We start from the raw sequence: 20,623 nt of genomic DNA, 5'->3' as shown, positions 1-20,623 counted from the left end.
TAAAGCGCTCTGATACCTTTGGGTCTAGTTCGCGCTATATAAAACTCCAATAAAAAATAATACTAGGGAAACGGAAAGCATTTACTCCATCTTCTGCGTCTAGATCACTAGTCCAAGTTTTTGCTTTGTCTAATATAAGTTAGGAATATGCCACATTGATTTGACGGTCAGTGATAATATTTGCTGTTACTTGCAGATTATGGGTTTGAGTCCCAGTAGGGCCCTTTTGTACCTCTGAGGTCAATACATTAAATATTATTGAACTGAGTCACCGTAGGGCCTGTTGTTTGACACGCTTATAAAAGGGAGAACTACCCAATGAAGGACTGTTTAACACATATTGCTGCTGTGTCTGTCTCATGTTGGAGGAGGATATTGAGGTTTTAATAATAGGCAGTTTTAGAGTTTTAAAGTTCCGGGGACTAATAGTAAAGCATGTCATACAGATGTAGTCTTTCAATTCTAGAGCTGCAGTTTAACATATCTGTCTGTTTGCTTGTGGAGCAGCTTGAATTTGGCTCCATCGTTATACGTCACAAACACTACCACTTCAGTACACTTCTGGACTTGTGGATACTCTGCCAGGAAGAAGGACTGGGGTGCTTATGAAAGGACTGCCACTCTGCTGGACTCCTGCTTTTCTGTGCTGACCTGCTGCCCTCTTGCCGGGGTGAGAAGGACTAGCCTGCATCTCTTGAACCCAGAACCCAGAGTGACTCCAAGGGCTAGGTGGCTGGCCTCCTGATCTGAAGGCTCAGGGAAATAAGAGGCTTTGAACAATTTTGCATTTGTACCTGAACTCTGCTATCTGTGAGTCTACCCTGCCAAGTGGTGCCACCCCAGTGCTGTATCATTGGAAGTGGGCCTAAGGTGCTTTCCAGCAGAACCAACCCATCTTCTCTACTGGGCTGCGCATCCTCCAGCCAAACTGACTCAGAGCCTGTGTGTGCAGTTTTGAACTGCCATGTCGACATTGCAAGTTAAACCTCTTGCCTGGCCCAAGCCTTTCTGGCGCATCTCATGTGCTGACGAGTGCATCCTTGAGCAGGACTGATGCATTGCTGCTGCTGCGTGGATTGGGCTCAGCACAGAAGGTCGGCATCACCCTTGCATCATCGGATCCTATGTATCGCCGAAGCCACGGTGCATCTCCGACCTCACATATTTAGTCGACAGCAGCTTGACGACGATGTCAGCGTCAGCATTCGCTGCTCATTGGAACAGATGCATCGCCTTTGCCATGCACTGAAACCTCAACACCCATACTTTGCATCACAAGCCCCAACATTGAGATCCTCGACAACAACGCAACAGGACTTAGTACCACAGCCTCGCAGTATCTCAGAACCAATGCATCGCTCCGGCTGCACGACGCTTCCTCGCCTCACATCCATGAAACGTTCTGCAAACCAGATTTAAGGTACTTTGTGCAGTGGGCCTAACCTGGTTCCTGTAGCCGGCCTGTGCTCCATTGTGGTCAGCCTGAACTGGTCTGGCGCAACCAGATATCCCTTGTTGGCGCTTTGTGCTTTTTGGTGCTATTTTACCTTAAAACTTTAAAACACAATATCTCCTGTTTCCCTCATTGTATTTTTGTCGTTTTGGTCTTGTTTTATTTATAAAAATCCACTCTATTTCTCTATTGTTCTGAACCTTGTGTGGGATCTTTTAGTGTGATGTTTCACTGTTTTACTGTTTGAAGTGTTGCACAAATAGTTTACACATTGCCTCTCAATTAAACCGGATTGCTCTGCGCCAAGCTACCAGAGGGTGAGCACAGTTTAATTTTGGGTTTGCTTGTTCCTTGCCCTGACTGGGTTTCTGGATGCATATTGACCAGGGCTCACACCCAAGTCAACCAACAACACAATTACTAACACTTTCTAAGTCAGTATTTATGTGAACATCAGGCTCTTGTTTTACTCCTGGGCTGTGTTGACGGTTGTGAAGGAGTGTGACACTAGTTTGTGCCAGAGCCAATGGTAATGTGTTTTCAAGAGATAGCAATTTTTCAGAAGGAGTGGAGTCAGGTGGAGGTGATGGATGAATTTCAGAAAAGGTGACCGGACATAATATAAAAAGGCTTCTAGAAAGACAAAGAGAAAACTTGGGAGTGTTACAAGGGAGAATTAGTATGTGAAGGAAGAGTTTAATATTCGTTGTGGGTTATTGCAGATAGCAGAGTAAAGGAAGTACCACCAGGTGTAGAAAAAGAAACACTAAGGGTCGCATTTAGAGTTTGAAAGAAGTGACAATTCTTTAATTTCTGGAGGAAATCCTAACTGTGGAGCAAAGTTCTTCAGCTGAGTTTCCTCAAGCATGGGTTAGTATTGTGGTTACAATTCAGCTACTAGATTCTACCCTTTTCAGAGTTTCATCTAGAAATTAGAGGATTTCCAGTTCCCACCAAACTCTAACTAAAGCCTACATGGCTCATTAGGGTTTCTCAGGAAAATTGTTTTCTTGAGTGAAAGTTGAGTTACGCAATAGGCCAAGGCTTGGTCGTGTTGAGAACTTGGGAAATTCTGTTGCTAGTGATAAATATTGAGTGGTATCTTGAGTAATCATTAAATGCCAGTAAATAACAATTTAACTCGCAAATGTAGTTGCTATCAGTTTGTATGAAATAAATTAATTCACTCAGAAAAAACAACAGATGAGATGGATCATGGAAAAGACAATGTGATTTGAACTGGTATTTCCTCAATCGAGCTGCACCAGAAAAAAAAGCAATGCCTTTTGCCGTTTGCCGTTTGCCTTTAAAATGAGGCTCTAAAGTGAAACTTCAGTAAATGTCATATCTGTTCCAATCAGGGTCGATTATATTTTCAACCTGTACAAGACGAACACTGAGGTTTTGGAACCCCATTTTAGCAGTCAGTTAAATAATTTTATTTTGCCTCCCTCCTGTGAATAAATATTTGGCTATATTAACAGAGCAAGAGTTGCAGCTGTAATGGCGCCTGACGAAATTCAGATCTTAGGGCCACATGTATTAAGCATTTTTGCGGTTGGAAACGGCAGATCGGTCCTTTTCTGACCGCAAAAATGCATTTACATATGTATGAAACACAAATTGTGATTCGCTAACACATTACCGAATCGCAATTTAAATTTGCGATTCAGTATTTGGAAGGGGCGTCCCTTCCAAATACCGAATCCTAATGGGATGTATGAATGTTTTGCGACCAAATTACGGTCGCAAAACATTCATATTTTACTGACTCCTTGAAGGAGGTGGTGACTCATTCGCAAATAGGAAGGTGTCCCCAGGGGGCCCCTTCCTCTTTGAGAAAGGATTTTTTTAAAGAGCTGGCAGGGGCCCCACGGACCACTCTTATAAAATGAAACTGCAAAGTTTCATTTTTTTCTTTTTAAATGCATCACGTTTTCTTTTAAGGAAAATGGGCTGCATTTGAAAACAAAAAAGACTGCTTTATTTAAAAGCAATCACAGACATGGTGGTCTGCTGGCCTCATCAGACCACCATCCCTGTGGTGGCATAGATACCTAATGGCTCGCAAATTGCAACCTAACTCATTAATATGTATGAGGTAGGTCTATTTGCAACAGATTAAGATTCGCTAATGAAACTGAAAGTAATCGCTACTTGCAATAATGATACATTTGGCCCTTAGAGTTGAAAAGGAATGCTGTTTTGTGGCCAAAACATTTGAGGCCTATCTTTGTTTACTGTTGTGAGTTAGGCTTTGTTCCTGAATCATGGACAGGGAGCGTTATTATGCCACTTCCCAAAAAGAGAAGCAAAAAAATCCCTGGAAACTATCAGCAAATATCTGTCATTGGAAAAATATTTGCTAGTAGGTTCTTAAGACATATGAGGGCACATGCATAATTTTTTGGGGCAGTCGCAAAGGGGCAGATTAGCAGAATCTGCCCCTTTGCGACCGCAATTTTTGCATTTGGAATGCATCATCTCAAAAGCAAAAATCGCTATTAAAGTAATCGCAAAATTTGCGATTACTTAAATTGCAATTGCATTTAGGGAATCGCAAATTGGGATTCCCTCAATGCAATGTAACACAAAAAATTGCGATTTCGCTTTTAAGAAACGCAAATTACCATCAATTTAAAGCTGATGGTAATTTGCAAAAACTTTGAAAAATGAACAAAAGTGCATTTTTCAAAGTCCTATGTTGCACACAAACATGTAAATGTAAATGTATTTCGATTTATATAGCGCACGAATCACCCAGGGGTCTCAAGGCGCTTGCTTAGGGAACCCGTCCTGGTATTCCCCTGTGAGATACCCCGGCAGGGTATTCACAAGGTGAAAGCCAGGCATCCCGCCGCGAGGGGCCGTAGTGGAGATTAAGCAAGCTATTGCCCAGAGTCGCAGAGTGTGACCCCGTGAGTCGAGTAGGCACCAGAGCGAGAATTGTCGAGTCCGTGGTATTTTTGAGCCCGAGACCCACCGAGGCGGGGAATCGAACCCTGGTCCACGGCTGATCTCAGCTTCCGGGTCTGCCGCCTCTAACCACTGAGCCACGCTTCTCCACATGCCCTTGGGAATGTGTGTCTGCGACATGTTTTTTAATTGCACTTTCAGGGTTGCATCAGGGTGGCCTTTTGACAGCCATACACCCTTGTAATTGCATGTGTAATTTGTGAGTACCTATTAGGTACTTGCAAATTGCGCATGCAATTCCCATTACTTACTCTAGGCCCATAGGAATAAATAGGAAGCCATACCTTATTTTCAATTCGCGATTTGCGAGTCGCAAATAAGGTATGTGTAGAAATCGCCATTTTTTTGGTGGTCCCTACATGCATAAGGAATTGCGATACCTAAATTGCGATTTCTTAAAAATTGCAATTTAGGAATCGCAAATTCGCTAAGTTTGATGCATGAGGCCCCTGGAGTCATGGGCCTACAAGACAAACATTATCTCCTTTGAGCAATCAGGCTTAAGACCCAATCTTTCAGTTTTGGACAATATAGCATTATTACAGATTATTTTAGATAAATATGTTATATATAACAAATTGCATATACAATTTGATTGATTTTTCAACCTCGTTCAATGGGGTTGACAGGCCTACACTACATCATCATTTCTTGTCACATAATGTTTATTTGTGAACATGGGTGCCAAGTTCTGTTGGGGGTAACAAAGGTCTTTCTCTGCATATTGGCACTCACAAAGGCCTAAGCAGGGATGTTTGTTGACACTACTTATATTTTCCTTTTACATGTACCATTTTCTCAAAAAAGTATTGCTTGTCAATACTTTTACAGAGAAATTGGGATCCAAGTGCCAGATTCATCAAACAAAAATCAGCTCGCAAAGGGCCAGATTCTGAGAATCTGGCCCGTTGCGAGCGGTATTTTTGCATTTGGGATGCATCATCCCAAATGCAAAAATCGCAATTTTAGAAATCGCTAAATTACGATTATTTGCATTTAAGGAATCTCAATTTGAGATTCCTTAAATGCAATGCATGAAAGTTTTTAAAATAGCGAATTCGCTAATAGGGCACGCAAATTACCATGAAGTACAACTGCATGGTAATTTGCAAAAACTTTGAAAAATGCACTAAAGTGCATTTTTCAAAGTTTCATGTAGCGCACACACATGCCCTAAGGGCATGTGTGTGCGCAACATATGTGCACATATCAATTTCAAGGGCGCAACAGCGTGTCCTTTGGACACCCCTGCACCCTTGAAATTGCAATCTCAATTTGCGAATCGCTAATTGCGATTCGCAAATTGAGATTGTCTTCCCATTCATTCCTATGGGCCTCTAGGCCCGTAGGAATGAATGGGGAGGTATTCCTTAATTGCGACTTGCAATTTGCGAGTCGCAATTAAGGAATTCTAAGAAATCGCTATTTTTCAAGTGATTTCTTGATGCATTCCATTTTGCAATTCCTTAATAGCAAATCGGTATTTTTCGCTATTAAGGAATCGCAAATTGGGTTGTTGATGCATCTGGGGGCAAATGTTTTCACCCTTTAATGTACATTGGCGATGTTATTCTATTAGACTTAACTGCAAGTTTGGAAAGAAATTTGAGTGACTTGAGCAAATATGTTGAAATGCATTGTTTAAAGATGAATATCACAAAAAGAAGGTTTTATCTTCTAATTGGTTTCTAGGGCATAAAAAATTAGAGATTGGGAAAAACTATGTTTATCTAGGCAGAATTTTTACCAGCAATTTGGGCAACACATTGCATTCCACTAACTTGGGGAAAAGAGCAGTTGCTCATTAAAGTGCTCTTCGTCACATTTTTAAATCCACTGGAAGAAGGCTCTTCTATCATTTATTGCAAGTTTATAAAATAAAACTTTGTCTACTTTAAGGTATATCCTAGAAAAAACACCCATTCCAGTTGGTCTTTCGTAAACATATACGAGGGTAAGATCTTGCAGAACTTTTGTAGCTTAACGTTGACCATTCCTTTACAAATGATTAGATTGGAGCTTGCTCTCTTCAGCACTTATACTGAAGGTTTGGCCAACAGAGATTGTTGGGGATATAAACTTCTCCATGCACAGAAGCCATCTTTAAGAGCCATTCTCAGTGAGGATTTAGTTAAGGTCATCGGTTGATTAAATTACCTTTTCCAGTTACCTAAAATTTGCACTCAAAGGTTTTATCTGTAACATTTAGTTTCTTAGGGAATGGTCCCATGGGCATTTGCAATTATTTTTAAAAACTCAAACTGTCGTGCAAGTTTTTGCTTGGGCAGGAAACATTGTATCTACTTAAAAATCTAAAAAAGTTAGTTTCTGACATATGGTTTGGTGAGGTTCAACTGTATCCCCTTTTTTACAAATTGCTCCCAGTGTGAGACACCTGATCTTTCTCCCTTCGAGATATTGTCTGGGGGATTAATAAGTCATTCATAGAAATCCTTTATCCGTAATCTTTGCCAGGCAAAACCTCAAAATATAATTCATATGTTACATTTTTGCCCATTTTTAGGGGTCTTTCAAATTTGTTATCTTAATCCATTAATGACGGTTAGTATTAAATTAATATTAAAACTTATCATTAATTAATTCACCTAATTCTGTGAGTTTGTTTTATGATGTTTACATTTTTAAAGAGTTTTTTGCCAATATTTTGGAAGGTGTTTTATTTGATTACTGAAGCTCATGTTCCCTTGCATACCATAATGAGGTTTAAAAAATTGTTTTATAGTTTTTTTGGTGTAAAAACACATAATAATTATAGTATATATTGTTGACCACTGTGTAAGCATATATCAATTTTAAATAAACTGGAAATTTGAAACTTGGTGGAGAGACTATGATCGAATGCGATTCAGGATGAGGATATGCAACGTGGTGTAGAGACTTACTTTACAGGTAGACACATGTTGCAAGTTTTTAAGTTGCATCCGCTACATTTGTTTCGTTCAGTAATCTACCCAGTTGCACATAAGTATATATTCTAGATGGTTTTACAGCTACACTATTTAGTTGCTGCCATTTTAAGGTACATACATATGATGGTTGGCATAGTGTTTTTGCCTTCTAAAAATTGGATGCCGGAGCTCTTTGTTAATTTCATATCCAATTTGGTAGAAAATCGGTTGAAAGGTTAAAAGATATATAAGAAGCAAAGCACATAAGCATCTTGCTCTGCTGCTCTGCAACTTTTCATTGGACGCATGTAAAAACTCTTGCAACAGCAGTGATGTCCATAAAGAAAATGGTTATCATTGTGCAAGAGGACACCACATTCAGCATTAAGATTAGGTTTAGGTATAGCAACTATTAGGAATAACTACTATGCAAGGTTTTTACCTACACCAAGCTGATTGGGAAGAAAAGGGAACAATCAGACATACAATAAAAAAGGTGCTTGATGAGGAGGCACCCCGGCTGTTGGTTACAACTGGTACTTGAGTGGGCACTTAATGGATAGGAAACAATGTCGGAGAACACAGATATAATTACTGATGAAGAAATATAGTAGGGAGGGTGATCTCACGTTTTGTGCGAAACTGGACAGATAAAGTAATATAAATTATTCATTATTATAACGATTGCTGGTGTTTGTATTATCATGAATCATGTGAATGGCAGGTGAAATCAGGTGTGCTTTTTAAAAATGTGCACACAACAAGCATTCCTGGAACTATGCATGTGGAGAAGAAATGGGGTATCTAGGAGACAAGAAACACAGACAGCTGGATATTCTTTAGATAGGAGGGAAACCAAGGTAAGAGAATTGACCGGTGACAGCACTAACTGTGATAGCACAGATGTTTATGTTATGTGAACCCCAAAGGTAAGATGCATACAGCTTTACCTGCTTCTCCCATATAACAGCATTGACAAGCACTGGGGCAATTAGACAAGGTGGATATACCTCTTGAGGAGCAAACACAGAATAGAGCACTAACCCGCCACTGGGAGAGCTAGACAGAACCCTAACATCAAGGGAACCAAGAGGGAAGAAACAAACAAATGTAGAGGATGCCAAAGTCCAAGTGCTGACTAGCGAAAGCAGGACACTAACAACACAACATTGCTAGGTACCGTGACATCAATCTGACTTTGCTTATATGGACCTTGAAGGACTCGTCTGACCTTTGTTATGGCATGAAACAAACTTAAACGGATTTGAATTGAAAAAACATGCATAGAATGGGTGATTGTCATATAGAAGATAATTGATGCAAGTCTGTTCATAGCTTTTGCAGCATTTGATATCAGCTGCTGTTCTGACACAATCTAGTTGATAAAGTTCTTCATAATACCAATAAACAACCTGGGTATTCTGGATGAAGGGTCCTGATTATAGCCTACATCCCTGCAGATGTTAAAGGTTATCAAACTGGCACAGATGAACCACAAAATTACAAAACAAAAAAAATCTAATGGTGAATAATGTGCATACCACATTTTGTCTGATAAAATTACTGTTGAATAGTTTAGCTGTTCGAACGCTTTAGAAACATAGCATGCATAATAAAATGTTTTCTGATTCAATGAGGTAGAGGTGATCGTAGCTCCCTTATGAAATTTATCATTTCAAAAGTTTATTTTTTTTACTTCTTGTGGTTACCAAATTTTCACACCAATATGCTGGCAAGAAGAAATGTGGTTAACGATGGAGAAATGACCACTATAATACTAGAATGTATACATGAGTCTGAAAATTCTAATTTGTTATGTGAGGTGATTTGAGGACTATGAACCAAACAATGAGAGCACTTTGTTTGTGTCGCACACAAAGTCAACTCGTTCCCACATACCTCCAGGGCATGGCATCTTCTTCACTATGCACCTCCTGCTTTCGGTGGTGACCGGGCATACAGTTGTATCTCCAGAAGGCGCATGCAGGATCCGTCTACTTCGCTCTTCTGTGCCTTTTTTGAAACCACACAGCTTCTTCTTCTTTGAACAGGGACCCCAAGGGCCCCACTCACTCATTTCACATTGCGCTGTTGAACAAAAACAAAACAGATGTTCTTCACCCCTTACATCTTACATACTCTTGTCTTTGTTTTTATTTGGTTAAGCCTTCCCAAACGTTTGACACATGTATGACATTTATAGTTACCATGTGCACACCAGCTAGCTTAGTACAATTTGGCCTTGTTTACAGATGTTGTCTTATTTCAATCACTTTTAAACATTTTTACAAATTTATTAACTTGCCATAGTATACCAACACGTTTGAATCCTTACATAATACCACCATTTGTTAATCTTCTCATCCTTAAATTTTGTCATACACATCCTCTTGCTCTAGGTCCAATTTACATTTTGTCAACTGAACTTTAACTCATTTTATACCATTGTAGGTCAAACCATAACTTCTTAGATCCCGCTACTCTCGCTGTTTCCCCTTAACCCATTTATTTTCACTTTCCTCAGCACTTCTTCTGTGACTTGTTCTATTACCTGTTTCTTGTATCTCTATCACTGTTTCAGACATTTTGTAGATTGTCTTCAATGAAAAAAATACATAACATACACAACCGTTAACAAGCTGTATTAAACAGTCACAATTTGTTCTAAAAGTTATGTTGCTATTCAGTACACCCTTAAAAATGCAGGTCTTCTTGGTTGTATTTAAAACTTCAACATGCCTTTACAGAGAAAATGCTACAGAGAAAGATAGTTAGAGAGAAACACATTTACAGAGAAACCTCAATGGAGAATGATTTATCTAATACAAGATGGAACTTAAAGCAAACCTCTATAGTATATCCTGTCAAATGTAAATACATTGCATCTACCTTCTTGAAACCCTAAATCTATCCCTGCGCCCTAACTCTAACAGTAGTCCCATTCTCACTGTAATCTGAGTGCTAATTGCTTTAACCATAAACCTAACCCTAGGTATAACCGTGACCTTTACTCTGAATTATAACCCAAAAAGGATCATTTGCTCGAGCCCTTGCTTCATCTCCTTGCAGCATCTTTAATCCTGCTATTTAAATGTGCCTTTTAAACATTGAAATATATATTTTAATAGGCTAAATATTCTTTCCATGTGCCTAAAATAATTTTTCTTTTAACAACGTTTCTCTGTAATGAGATCTTTGTAAAGGTTTTTGTGTCTCTGTTATGACTGTTCTCTGGAGTTATTTCTTTGTTCAGGCGTCTTTGAAATACCACAATCCCATTTTCTATTGTGTTATTTATCAGTCACTGTATGGCCTCTTCTGTCTCAAAGTCTTTCACATTGCCACCAGTAAGTTTTTTCGCTTTTTCTTAGTTATATTTGGAAAAAAGGAAACTACCAGGAACAATGTCTGTCCCCCCCACTCTATTTGTCTACATGCCACTAATATTTTTGGCTATTGTATTTAATGTATATCCCAAAAATATATTTAAATAGAAAGGCCTACTAATACTTGTTTTCACATTGTTTACATGTATTCTTTTTCAAATCCTACTTTTCATTGCCTTCCATATGCCCTGTGCTTATGTAACATAATTTAGATTTTGTCAGAGCAGAGGTACTACCATTAATCAACTGTGCTCCCACCCCATCAACTTTGCCTTGACCCAGAGAGAGTCGGGGGAAGAGCACATCCTCTCTTGAACCATCTGCCACAAGCCTGTCAGTACCCTTTTTTGGGAGTTCATTCTTGTAAATCAAACAACTTTGTTACTTGGGTACCATGTTAATGAGCCCGCTTGGCAAAGCCTTTTATTTTTCAAGAATAAATTCCACCTCCTTCAATAAATCCACAACAGTGGCTGTTCAACTGAAGGCAGCAAGATCTTTGCCTCCCTGACTAGGATCTCCAAATAATCCCCCACCACGTGAGTGAAGGCCATCACATCAGCAGACATGCAGGCCGACGAACTGCCCATCATACAAAGTCCTTGATGTCTCAAATATTAGCATAATTTCAATGGTCTTTCGATTCTCAGTTCACTTTTCCTCATTCTGCTCTTCTCCCCACACTCCTACATTTAATGGGGTTGGTACTGTTTCAGTTTTTTTGCTGCTTTTTCTTTTATGATTTTATGAGTTGAAGATAAAGATTCAAAATTAGACATTAGTGAGCAGTTAGTGCTCAAAACGCAAATTGGGATTTGTTTACCCTTGTACAAAAATGGGTAAGGTAACTGTTCACTGGCAAATTGCGCTACAATGGGCAGGTGTTGGTTAGCAGATGCGCAATTATTGTAATTGTATTTATATAGTTCGGTGCTGTTGTTGGTTATTATGATTAGTAATGTGCTCTCAAGAAAAAATGCATCAATTTACTCCAGTTGCTTTGTTATATATCAATACCTGGTAGATGTGAGCATTTGTGGGGGCTATGTGGTTTCAGGTGAATGGTTGGTGGGATAGAAAGGCTGGTAGAGATTAGTTCATGTTAGATTACAGGGATAGTTAGATTATAGAGATAGGGATTTAAAGAGGAGAGGTTGTGATCCATGAAATGAGGTATCAGCCAATTGCAGCATTACAATAAGAAGGATTGAGGCAGACAGGCATGAGAGTAAGAGTAGGCTTTGCTCAGAAATAGAAAGCATGAGAAGAATGGAGGATAAGAAGACGGTCACGCTGAAGAAAGAATGGAGAGGAATTAAGCATGAGTAAATCAATGTCATTTGTTCATGCCATGCTTAGGAGGCTTTCTGAGTTAGCAAGTATTTGGAGAATGTCAGCTATAGAGAGTAACATTTTATATATTGTCCCATATCCAGGGCAAACAGCTTAAACAGGTAATTTCAAGTGTATATATCATTCAAACTTTAAGAGCTCAGCCTGCTGTGCGCCAAGCCTAGGACAACCCTCTTCAGCATAGTCTGGAGTATCCCAACCTTGGAACAGGGTCTGTACGCTGTACACGGGGAGTTGGCGTAGTAAAAGAGAAGTTCTTATTTAAATGTCTTCCTTCCCTACTCTGTAAATAGAAGGTTTTTTAACTCACTCACTAAAAATGTGTTATTAGGCATTGGATGAGAGTGTCTCGCCAATGTGCAAACTGATTTGTACCCTGTTTTGCCACCTAATCCTGTCCAAGTGTATTTTATGTGTGACTATTGTATGTGCAGTATAAGTGTAAGCGAAGCAGAGTGATGAAGACCTATGGGTTCCACACGTTTCTGTGCACAGGGTGGTGGTGAAGTTGTTTTCCCCAACAGTGGCAGTGTATCAGGATGCAGAAGATAGGAGACCTAGACAGTAACATGAGCACAAAGGAGACAAGGCTCCTAAAGAAATTCAATTAGGTGCACTGCCACTTGGTAGATGGTGGAAATGAAGGGGGCTGCAGTCTGTTGTTCAGGGTGAGAAGGGTCCTCTGGGTGAGACCAGCCTTTTCTCTCTTTCCTGATCACTGCCTTTGTGGCTGTTCATAGCCAGATGCAGAGTGCCTTCGTTGTGGATGTCCCAGGCTGGAGATTACCCTGTTGTGAGGAGGGACCTTGGAATTGCCAATAACGTGCTCATTGTCTAGCGTCTGATTGTCCCTCATTCCCAGTTTCATAAACTGGGAATTTATATTGTTTATCAGTACAACTTGCACCAGGTTTGAATTGACACGAATCATGTGGGAAAACAGTACAAACTGCTTTAACTGGAATCCTGAAATCGAGCACATAGATTAGGTTGGGTTTAGTTTAGGATTAATGCGGCTTTCGCAATATACCATCTTGCCAGTGTTTTACACTTTCTATTGCAATTTAATTATTGACACATTTTAATTGCACACTTTTATACAAAGGTTTCCTCCATTATTTTTCCAGTACATTTATATTGTTGTAATTTGGTGTAGGCTTAATTCAGATGAATAGCATTGTGCCAGACATTGCCTAGTAACCATTTCACTTTACTGATCAGTTGTCACAAAATAAAGGTAGTGCTTAATCACCATATGCCTTTTTCTTCTAAAGTAGGTAGCGCCAAAGGTGATAGAAAAAGAGCTGCTATTCCCCAGTCTGGCTTTTGGATAGTCTGCCCACAGTCTTCTCATTGTTTCCGGCCACGGAATTGTTTGCCATTTGAGTCAATTAGTTTGTCCAAAATGGTGTATGTCTACCCATGCCTGACAGGGAAGGAGCTCAATTCGAGCCATATTGTGTTTCGCTATCCCCTGCTAGTGTCTCGGCTTCAATAGCTACTCACCAGGGCTGCTGCAATCCATAGTGCCATTGGCAGCAGCAAAACTCTCTGGGCAGGATGAATAACATTTCCCTTTGTGCAAGTACAAGCCTTCTTTGCACTTTGTGCAAAAGTTTCTGCTGAAACATGCCTCACAGTTTTCAATTTTGCATCCTGGGAAGAAAACACATTCAACATGTTAAATCCACAGACTGTACAAAGATACGTTTTTATTCTACAAAAATGTTTAGAGCACTTCATACTGCTGTTATGCTGTTTCAAATTACGAGGGGATAGGCGGCTGAATTGGCCTTTCCAATTGGAGTGGAAAAATTATGTTTTTCCATCTGTGGTAAGCAGATGCGAAACTTAGGATTGTTCTGCCTGTTTCTGAGTCTTTTGCATCAGAATACCCCGAGTTATAACATCAGGTGAGAATGCCCTGCCAGGCAAGCTTTCATTGTTCCATGCAAAGGGGAATACATGGGAGGAGCAATACATGTTATATCCAGAATTATTAGGGGTCGGACAATGTAATCGTTTAATTGAAATTGAATTAAGCTAATTGCATTGCCCATGCCCTGGCAGTGCATGAAACAAAGTTCCCAGCAGGGAAGCCTGTGTGTGGTGGAGCCTGCCTGCTAGAGTGCCAAGCGGATCCTGCAGGCAGATGCTACAAACACTCTTCCACCTGGAAAGTTGCTTTCAGGAGCCCTGTTAGAGGTCTGGACAATGTTATTATATTTATCGTTAATTAATGTAATGTAATTATATTGCATAGCCCCTCATAGGGTTCCTAAAAGAAACTGTTTTGTGTTTGTTATTTTCCCATAATCCACCCTTACTCTTCTTCACAAGGGAAAAAACAGCGAATTTCAGCAGTTTCAATGTTTGCCTGGTAATTTCATCCAGCTCTACTTGCCTGATTCGAACCCTTGACCTGCCAATCACAGCAGATCTTACCATCAAGCACATGAAAATCATCACAGGTCTCCCAAGTTGGATCCCCGCATTTACTAAGTGCTATCCGACATTACCAAGCATTTATGTATGGGGAGAAAAGTGATAGATGACAGAAATGTCGAGTCTGCTTTTAAACCACTGGAAATCACTCTCAGTAACAGTCTCGTCTACAATTTGTTTCTATGTGGCATTAAAGAAGGGCACCACGCATATGCAAACAAGCACTGGTCCCTCTCTAGTGGTGAGGTCCAGAAAACCTTGAATTGATGCTGGCTTTTTTGGGGCGAGGTCAAGATATCTCAACCCCGTCACTGTGTACTCTTTCCTCCACAAAGCCAGGAGAAGGCATGCATCAGCCACAACCTGTCATCCTCAGAAAATCTTAAAAATTGTAAAATTGGAGGCGGGGCAAAGCAGAGTATGCAGACAATGGTCGGTAAATTGTTCTCGTCCTGAACCAATGAAATGTCAAATCCTGAAGCTCAGAGCTAATTTTTGGTAATATTTTCCAACAGTTGAGTATGTCCTGCGGCAGAAGGAGACATTTCCCAGCATGAAATTGTTGCATAAACCCTGTTTCTGTCAATGAGAGACCAGATTCTTGAAGCTGATGTGATTTCAAGATGTCGAAAGCCTGAAGCTGGCTGAAGGAACTGAACACTCTGATCATGAAGAAGAAGCTATAAGGACAGACAATGACTGCTCAATCATCACCACAGAGTCCTTAAATACGTTCTTCTCTAAACTGCTTCCTTACTACATAAGTGTGTCTGGGTCTGTGACTCTCAGTCCGCGGCATGTGGGTTACTGCAAAGCTCATTGAAACACCAAGATTGCCATACTAAAAGGTATGGGTAAGTGGGGCTGATAATGGTGACAATCATTATGTATATAAGAAGTCTACTCAAACTTTGTGGGGTTCATCTGAGTCCTCTCCGTTCTATTATCAAATAGCATATTCATCTAGTGTCCATCTTGGAAGACGGATATAACATAAGAGCAGTGACAGATTAACCAGTGTTAAAATGCAAGGCGACATGAGTACTTTCACAATGAAAGTGCATTTGCATTTCGAAGCATGGCTGTAGCTCTTTACAAACTGCTCTCTTATGAAACAATACCATTGGAAGGCTTAAATCACAAGGAAAATGTAAGAGTTTTCAGCCTTGCGAAAATAATACAGACTGCTGTGTGGAATTTTTGGAGTCTTGTATACTGTTGATTACTAAATGTATCATCCAAAATATTTTTTAAATTGAAGAAGCACACCAAAACATGTCCCCAAAAACAGTAAAAAACCCAGAACAATGGTATTTCACCCATTACAATATCATCAGAAAAGTGGAAAGGGAGGTTCAGCTTGAATCTTTAGTCCAAGGTTATGTGATAGGGACCATGGAACACTTGACTGTCGGATATGGTTTGAGAGGCCCATCAAGACTGATAAAGTTGGTGTCCTGGTTCTATAAGCCGATCCTCTCTATAACTACTGACGACACGCCAGATCAGAGTTATGCGAGAGGGGGCATTTGGACAGCGGTTCCAAGGAAATGGGCTGAAGCACTAGAACAAGTGCATTGGGTGTCGAGGAGTACTCAATACAAATAAATACAATTCAATTACTTGCCTTGCACGTCACCCCCCCCACCCCCACGTGAAATGGATCTGTCCGGGACTGATGCAGTTTCGTTTACAGGTGGTGTCTAATCTTCAGTGCATGCTCAATAGGACAGACAACATTACACATGGTGGAAAATGAAGAAGGAAGGCAATAGATTACTTGACCTGGCACCGGTCCTCACACGCAGAGAAATTATTCTTCAAGGGCACTCATCGCAGAGCAGGTGGAAGAAAACATTTGTACAATAGGCGTTAGCGGAGAGTGAAGCAATATGCGATGTAGAGCCTCAGGAAATGTGGAAGAAGCCAGTTGCAGATGTGTGAGCAGAGGTAGTCGAGGCCTTTACGGCTACTGAAAGCTGAATTCTGTCTTGATGACAGGTGGGTACAGAGATTCCATGCTCTCAAATAATGATCCACCGAACTATGCAACATGTTATCTGGTGCAATCTTTTTATGGGCTACATACTAGGAGGAAATGCAGTGAAAAAACTGAAGGAGCAGATTGAAAAATGAAAAGCCTAACAAGATCTCGTACTGTGCTGTGATTGTTACTTGTTGTAAAGCATTGTATTACCACAGAACAAGAGCAGTGCACAAAATGTACTATTATGTCCATCCTTATGTCCATCCCCTTGCAAGCAACTGCTGATCTGTGCGTGTAGCTAATACATAACTCGGTTGTAACGGTTTGCTCAGTGACTAGAAAAGTTTATAAAAATATATTAAACAAAAAAGAATGATAATCACTTAGAGGGGTGTCACCTGGTCCCTTACTTACCTAGATTAGATTTTTTTGATAGCTGCCTTGAATCTTGAATAGATGCCTGAATAAGTACATTGCAGTCAATTCACAAAGGTAAATTTACACATGACTAAGCACAATTACATTTACTCTTAGTCTCTGTAGTAAATTTACAAGATTTGGCTATTCGCCATTTCCAAATGCAACTTTGCTACAAAGCCTACACTTATTTGAGTGTAAAGTTACTATTAATAACTTTTCACATATAAGTGGAGATTTCTGTCACCAGGCAGAGATCTCCCTATGGTAAGGTGTAAATAAAAATGTAAAAGTTAATGAAACTTAAAACAAAAAACCTAGTTAAAATATTTTATGTTACATACTAATGTAAATAATTTGTGTGCATTTTTTTAAAATTTGGAACACAATAAAAAAATGATCGAGCACATTTCAAATTACATATTTAATTAACTTAAGTATCTTTTATTAAATTTTAATTATTTGTGAAAGATTCTTATTACCTTCCACCTAAATTAAACTATTTAACATGTATTAAAATATTAAAATGGAGCCTTGAGAAGGGCAGAGTGCGCATGACTGGTTTGGGCCCAAACAGTGTTTGTGCACTCAGGAGTGGGCACACTACTCCTCCCCTGCCCTGCCTGCTCGCAGAGTAGCCCCGCCCAACCGCCGGCCCCCAACCAAACATAAAATGGTAATAACGGAAAGTTATTACCAATTTATGTTTCTGTTTCTCGCACTGCGAGAAAGCAGTGAGGCGATGCCCCTTCACCCTAGTGGAGGAGCCGACCCTGTCCAGTGAAGGAGGGAGCGGATTTATGGGATAGGTTTGGCCTTTTTTCTATTTCACTTTTACATTCTTTAGTCCTTTTTGCACTCTCTTTCTCAACAGATCGTATTTAGTACTGGCAACTTAGAAACCCTGGCCTCTGGGTGCCCAGTGCCACGCATCTTCACACATCCTCAAGACCACGCTAATTGACCTTACTGATTGGTGAGTAATCTTAAACTAATATCCTTAATGTTAAGGGATTCACCCCCAGATTCATCATTGTCCTCTTTTGCGAGTCCTTAATAGCGATTATTAAGGAATCGCTATTAAAGACTAGCAAAACGGGATGCAATTTATTTTGCGATTTCTACAGCTTCCTTATTTGCGATTCGCTAATTGCTAATCGCAAATAAGAAATGGCTTTCCCATTCATGGCCCATAGGAATGAATGGGGAGTCATTCCTTAATTGTGATTAGCAATTAGCGAATCGCAAATAAGGAAGGGATTTCAAGGGTGCCAGGGTGTCCAAAGGACACCCTGTAGCACCCCTGAAATGCAAATGTACACTGGTGTTGCGCACACACATGTCCAAAGAACATATGTGTGTGTAACATACAACTTAGAAAAATGCACTTAAGTGCATTTTTCTAAGTTTTCGCTATTTACCACGAAGTTACACTTCGCGGTAAATAGCGGGCCCATATTGCGAATTCGCAATTTTAAAAAGGTTCACGAATAGCATTTAAAGAATCTCTAATTGAGATTCCTTAAATGTGATTCTTCGCAATATAGCGATTTCTAGGATAGCGATTTTTGCATTTGGGATGATGAATCCCAAATGCAAAAATAGCGCTCGCAAAGGGCCAGATTCTCAGAATCTGGCCCTTTGCGAGCCGATTTCAGTATGATGAATCTGGCCGTCAATCACCCAGTTAAAAGGCTTCTAACCATGGATTAATGCAACAAACTTAACTGCAACGTGGTTCTCCTTCAGAAAACAAGAATAGCGAGGAGAGAGAAACAAAATTATAGAGTGTTTTGGTGAGTGATATTTATTTTTCAAGGGTCATTGCAAAGAAATATGGTGTGGTGATCCTCTTGGTTGTGAGGGCCTATTTAAAATAGTTTTCTTCCGACTGAGTCAAAGAAGGTGTAGGAATCTTTATACGGCTCCAATTCAACCCTAAAGACTTATAGATTATGAACATATATACCCCTACCTCAGATTTAAAATTTTTGGAAGTCAGTAGACCAAAGATTGATGCAGATGGCAGAGAATGCTAAATTAGAAGTTAAAGAAGATTTCAATGTTATTATGTATCAAATATTGGATAGACAATCTCATTGAATATGTGCACCCCAGAAGACAGCAAAAGCCTTATTATCAATGTGTGATCACCTATCCTTGAAAGATCCATGGAGATTGCAGTCTCACTGAATGATTGACTATCTATTTATTAATGGACACCTCATTAATGATATCATAAATCCTATCAAGAGCCACTCTGTATATCGGACCATACTAGCATAACACTTACTGGTAATATAAAGAGAACATGTTGTAAACTAAAACATTAGCAATTGATTCAGATCTATTGTGTTAAACGAGCACTATCATTTTAAAGGAAGACACTATCAGGAGCTACTTTGAAGAGAATGGATTGCCTTAAATTAATCATGCAAAGCTATGGGATGCTATGAAAGCCATAGGCAAGATTATTAGCATAGCTGCTAGAGCAAATAAAATGAGGATATGAGAGGAAGACACGTAGTAACTTAAAATAAAATCCCTTGAGCAGGACTACTGTAAAAACCAAGATCAATTCTTATTTGAAGAACAGAGAGTATTAAAACTCAAGTCCAATAGAACTTTAAAGAAAGAGGCACTTCTGTGGGCAGATGGAGTAAAAGGTAATTCTCTATGTGAAAGTAGCAGAGACAATATCTAAACTATCTAAACTCAAACAAATCTATGTCCTTAATAAATGTTATCAGAACTAAGGATGGCTCAATGTTAAGGGAAACAACCTTTACAAAGATGTCATTACATCGCACTACCTTTACAATGCAGTCATTACAACACAACATCCTTTACATTGCATGCCATTACAACGCAGCCATTACATCGCATGTCACTACAATGCATGTCATTACAATGCATGTCACTACAAAGCATGCCGTTACAACGCAATATAAGGTAAGTAATAGGGAATGGTAATTTCTACCCCTACACTATCCAACACTTACCCTACTGTTGCACTCACTGGAGTGGGAATAGTAATTTTTACCCCTACACTATCCAACACTTACCCTACTGTTGCACTCACTGGTGTGGGAATAGTAATTTTTACCCCTATACTATCCAACACTTACCCTACTGTTGCCCTAAAAGTAAAATGCGTTGTAATGGTATGTGTTGTACTGGTGTGCATTGTAATGGAATGCGTTGTAAATGTAGTTTCTAAAAATGCGTTGTGATGGCATGCGATGTAAAATCATGCGTTGTAATGGATGTTGCAATGTAAAAACTGCGTTGTAAAGGCATGCGTTGTAAATGTTTGCGTTGTAACATCATACATTCAATGACAATGTCCATGAATGACAAATCCATTATTAGTACTGTAAAAGACTTCTTTCTCACATTTAGCACTCTTGACATCGAATGTGAGGACTCAACTCTAAAATGCTTCCTTGATGGTCAGAATATGTCCTCACTCAATGCAGATCAATCTGGAAGATCGACCTCCCCCAAGAGGGAAGGAGATAAGTGATGCAAATTACTTCTTTCCTAAAGGCAAAAGATGGTCTTTTAACCTAGTTTATGGAAAATTAAAAAACATCTTGTTTTCTCTTTTCTCATCTTTCATCATGAATGGCAAATCCCAAGAACACGTTCTGCATCAACCATTGTTATAATTACAAAAGAAGTGAAAGACCTACTT

At 39.6% G+C, this 20,623-nt stretch overlaps 1 protein-coding gene across 2 annotated transcripts in view; it reads right to left on the bottom strand.

Annotated features, from left to right (window-relative positions):
- RSPO1 (R-spondin 1) overlaps positions 1 to 20,623 on the bottom strand; it is a 545,108-nt gene that overhangs the window by 14,066 nt on the left and 510,419 nt on the right. For both annotated transcript variants that reach the window (XM_078683781.1, XM_078683783.1), the window contains 2 exons: positions 13,584 to 13,733; positions 9,238 to 9,426 (listed from right to left, as the gene is read on the bottom strand). In XM_078683781.1, the coding sequence (XP_078539907.1) occupies positions 9,238 to 9,426; positions 13,584 to 13,733 (339 nt within the window). The remainder of the gene's footprint in view (positions 1 to 9,237; positions 9,427 to 13,583; positions 13,734 to 20,623) is intronic.

The sequence above is a fragment of the Lissotriton helveticus genome, chromosome 3_1 (genome assembly GCF_964261635.1).
Source record: "Lissotriton helveticus chromosome 3_1, aLisHel1.1, whole genome shotgun sequence".
NCBI lineage: Eukaryota > Metazoa > Chordata > Amphibia > Caudata > Salamandridae > Lissotriton > Lissotriton helveticus.
This window is presented reverse-complemented; position numbering and strand designations above follow the sequence as displayed.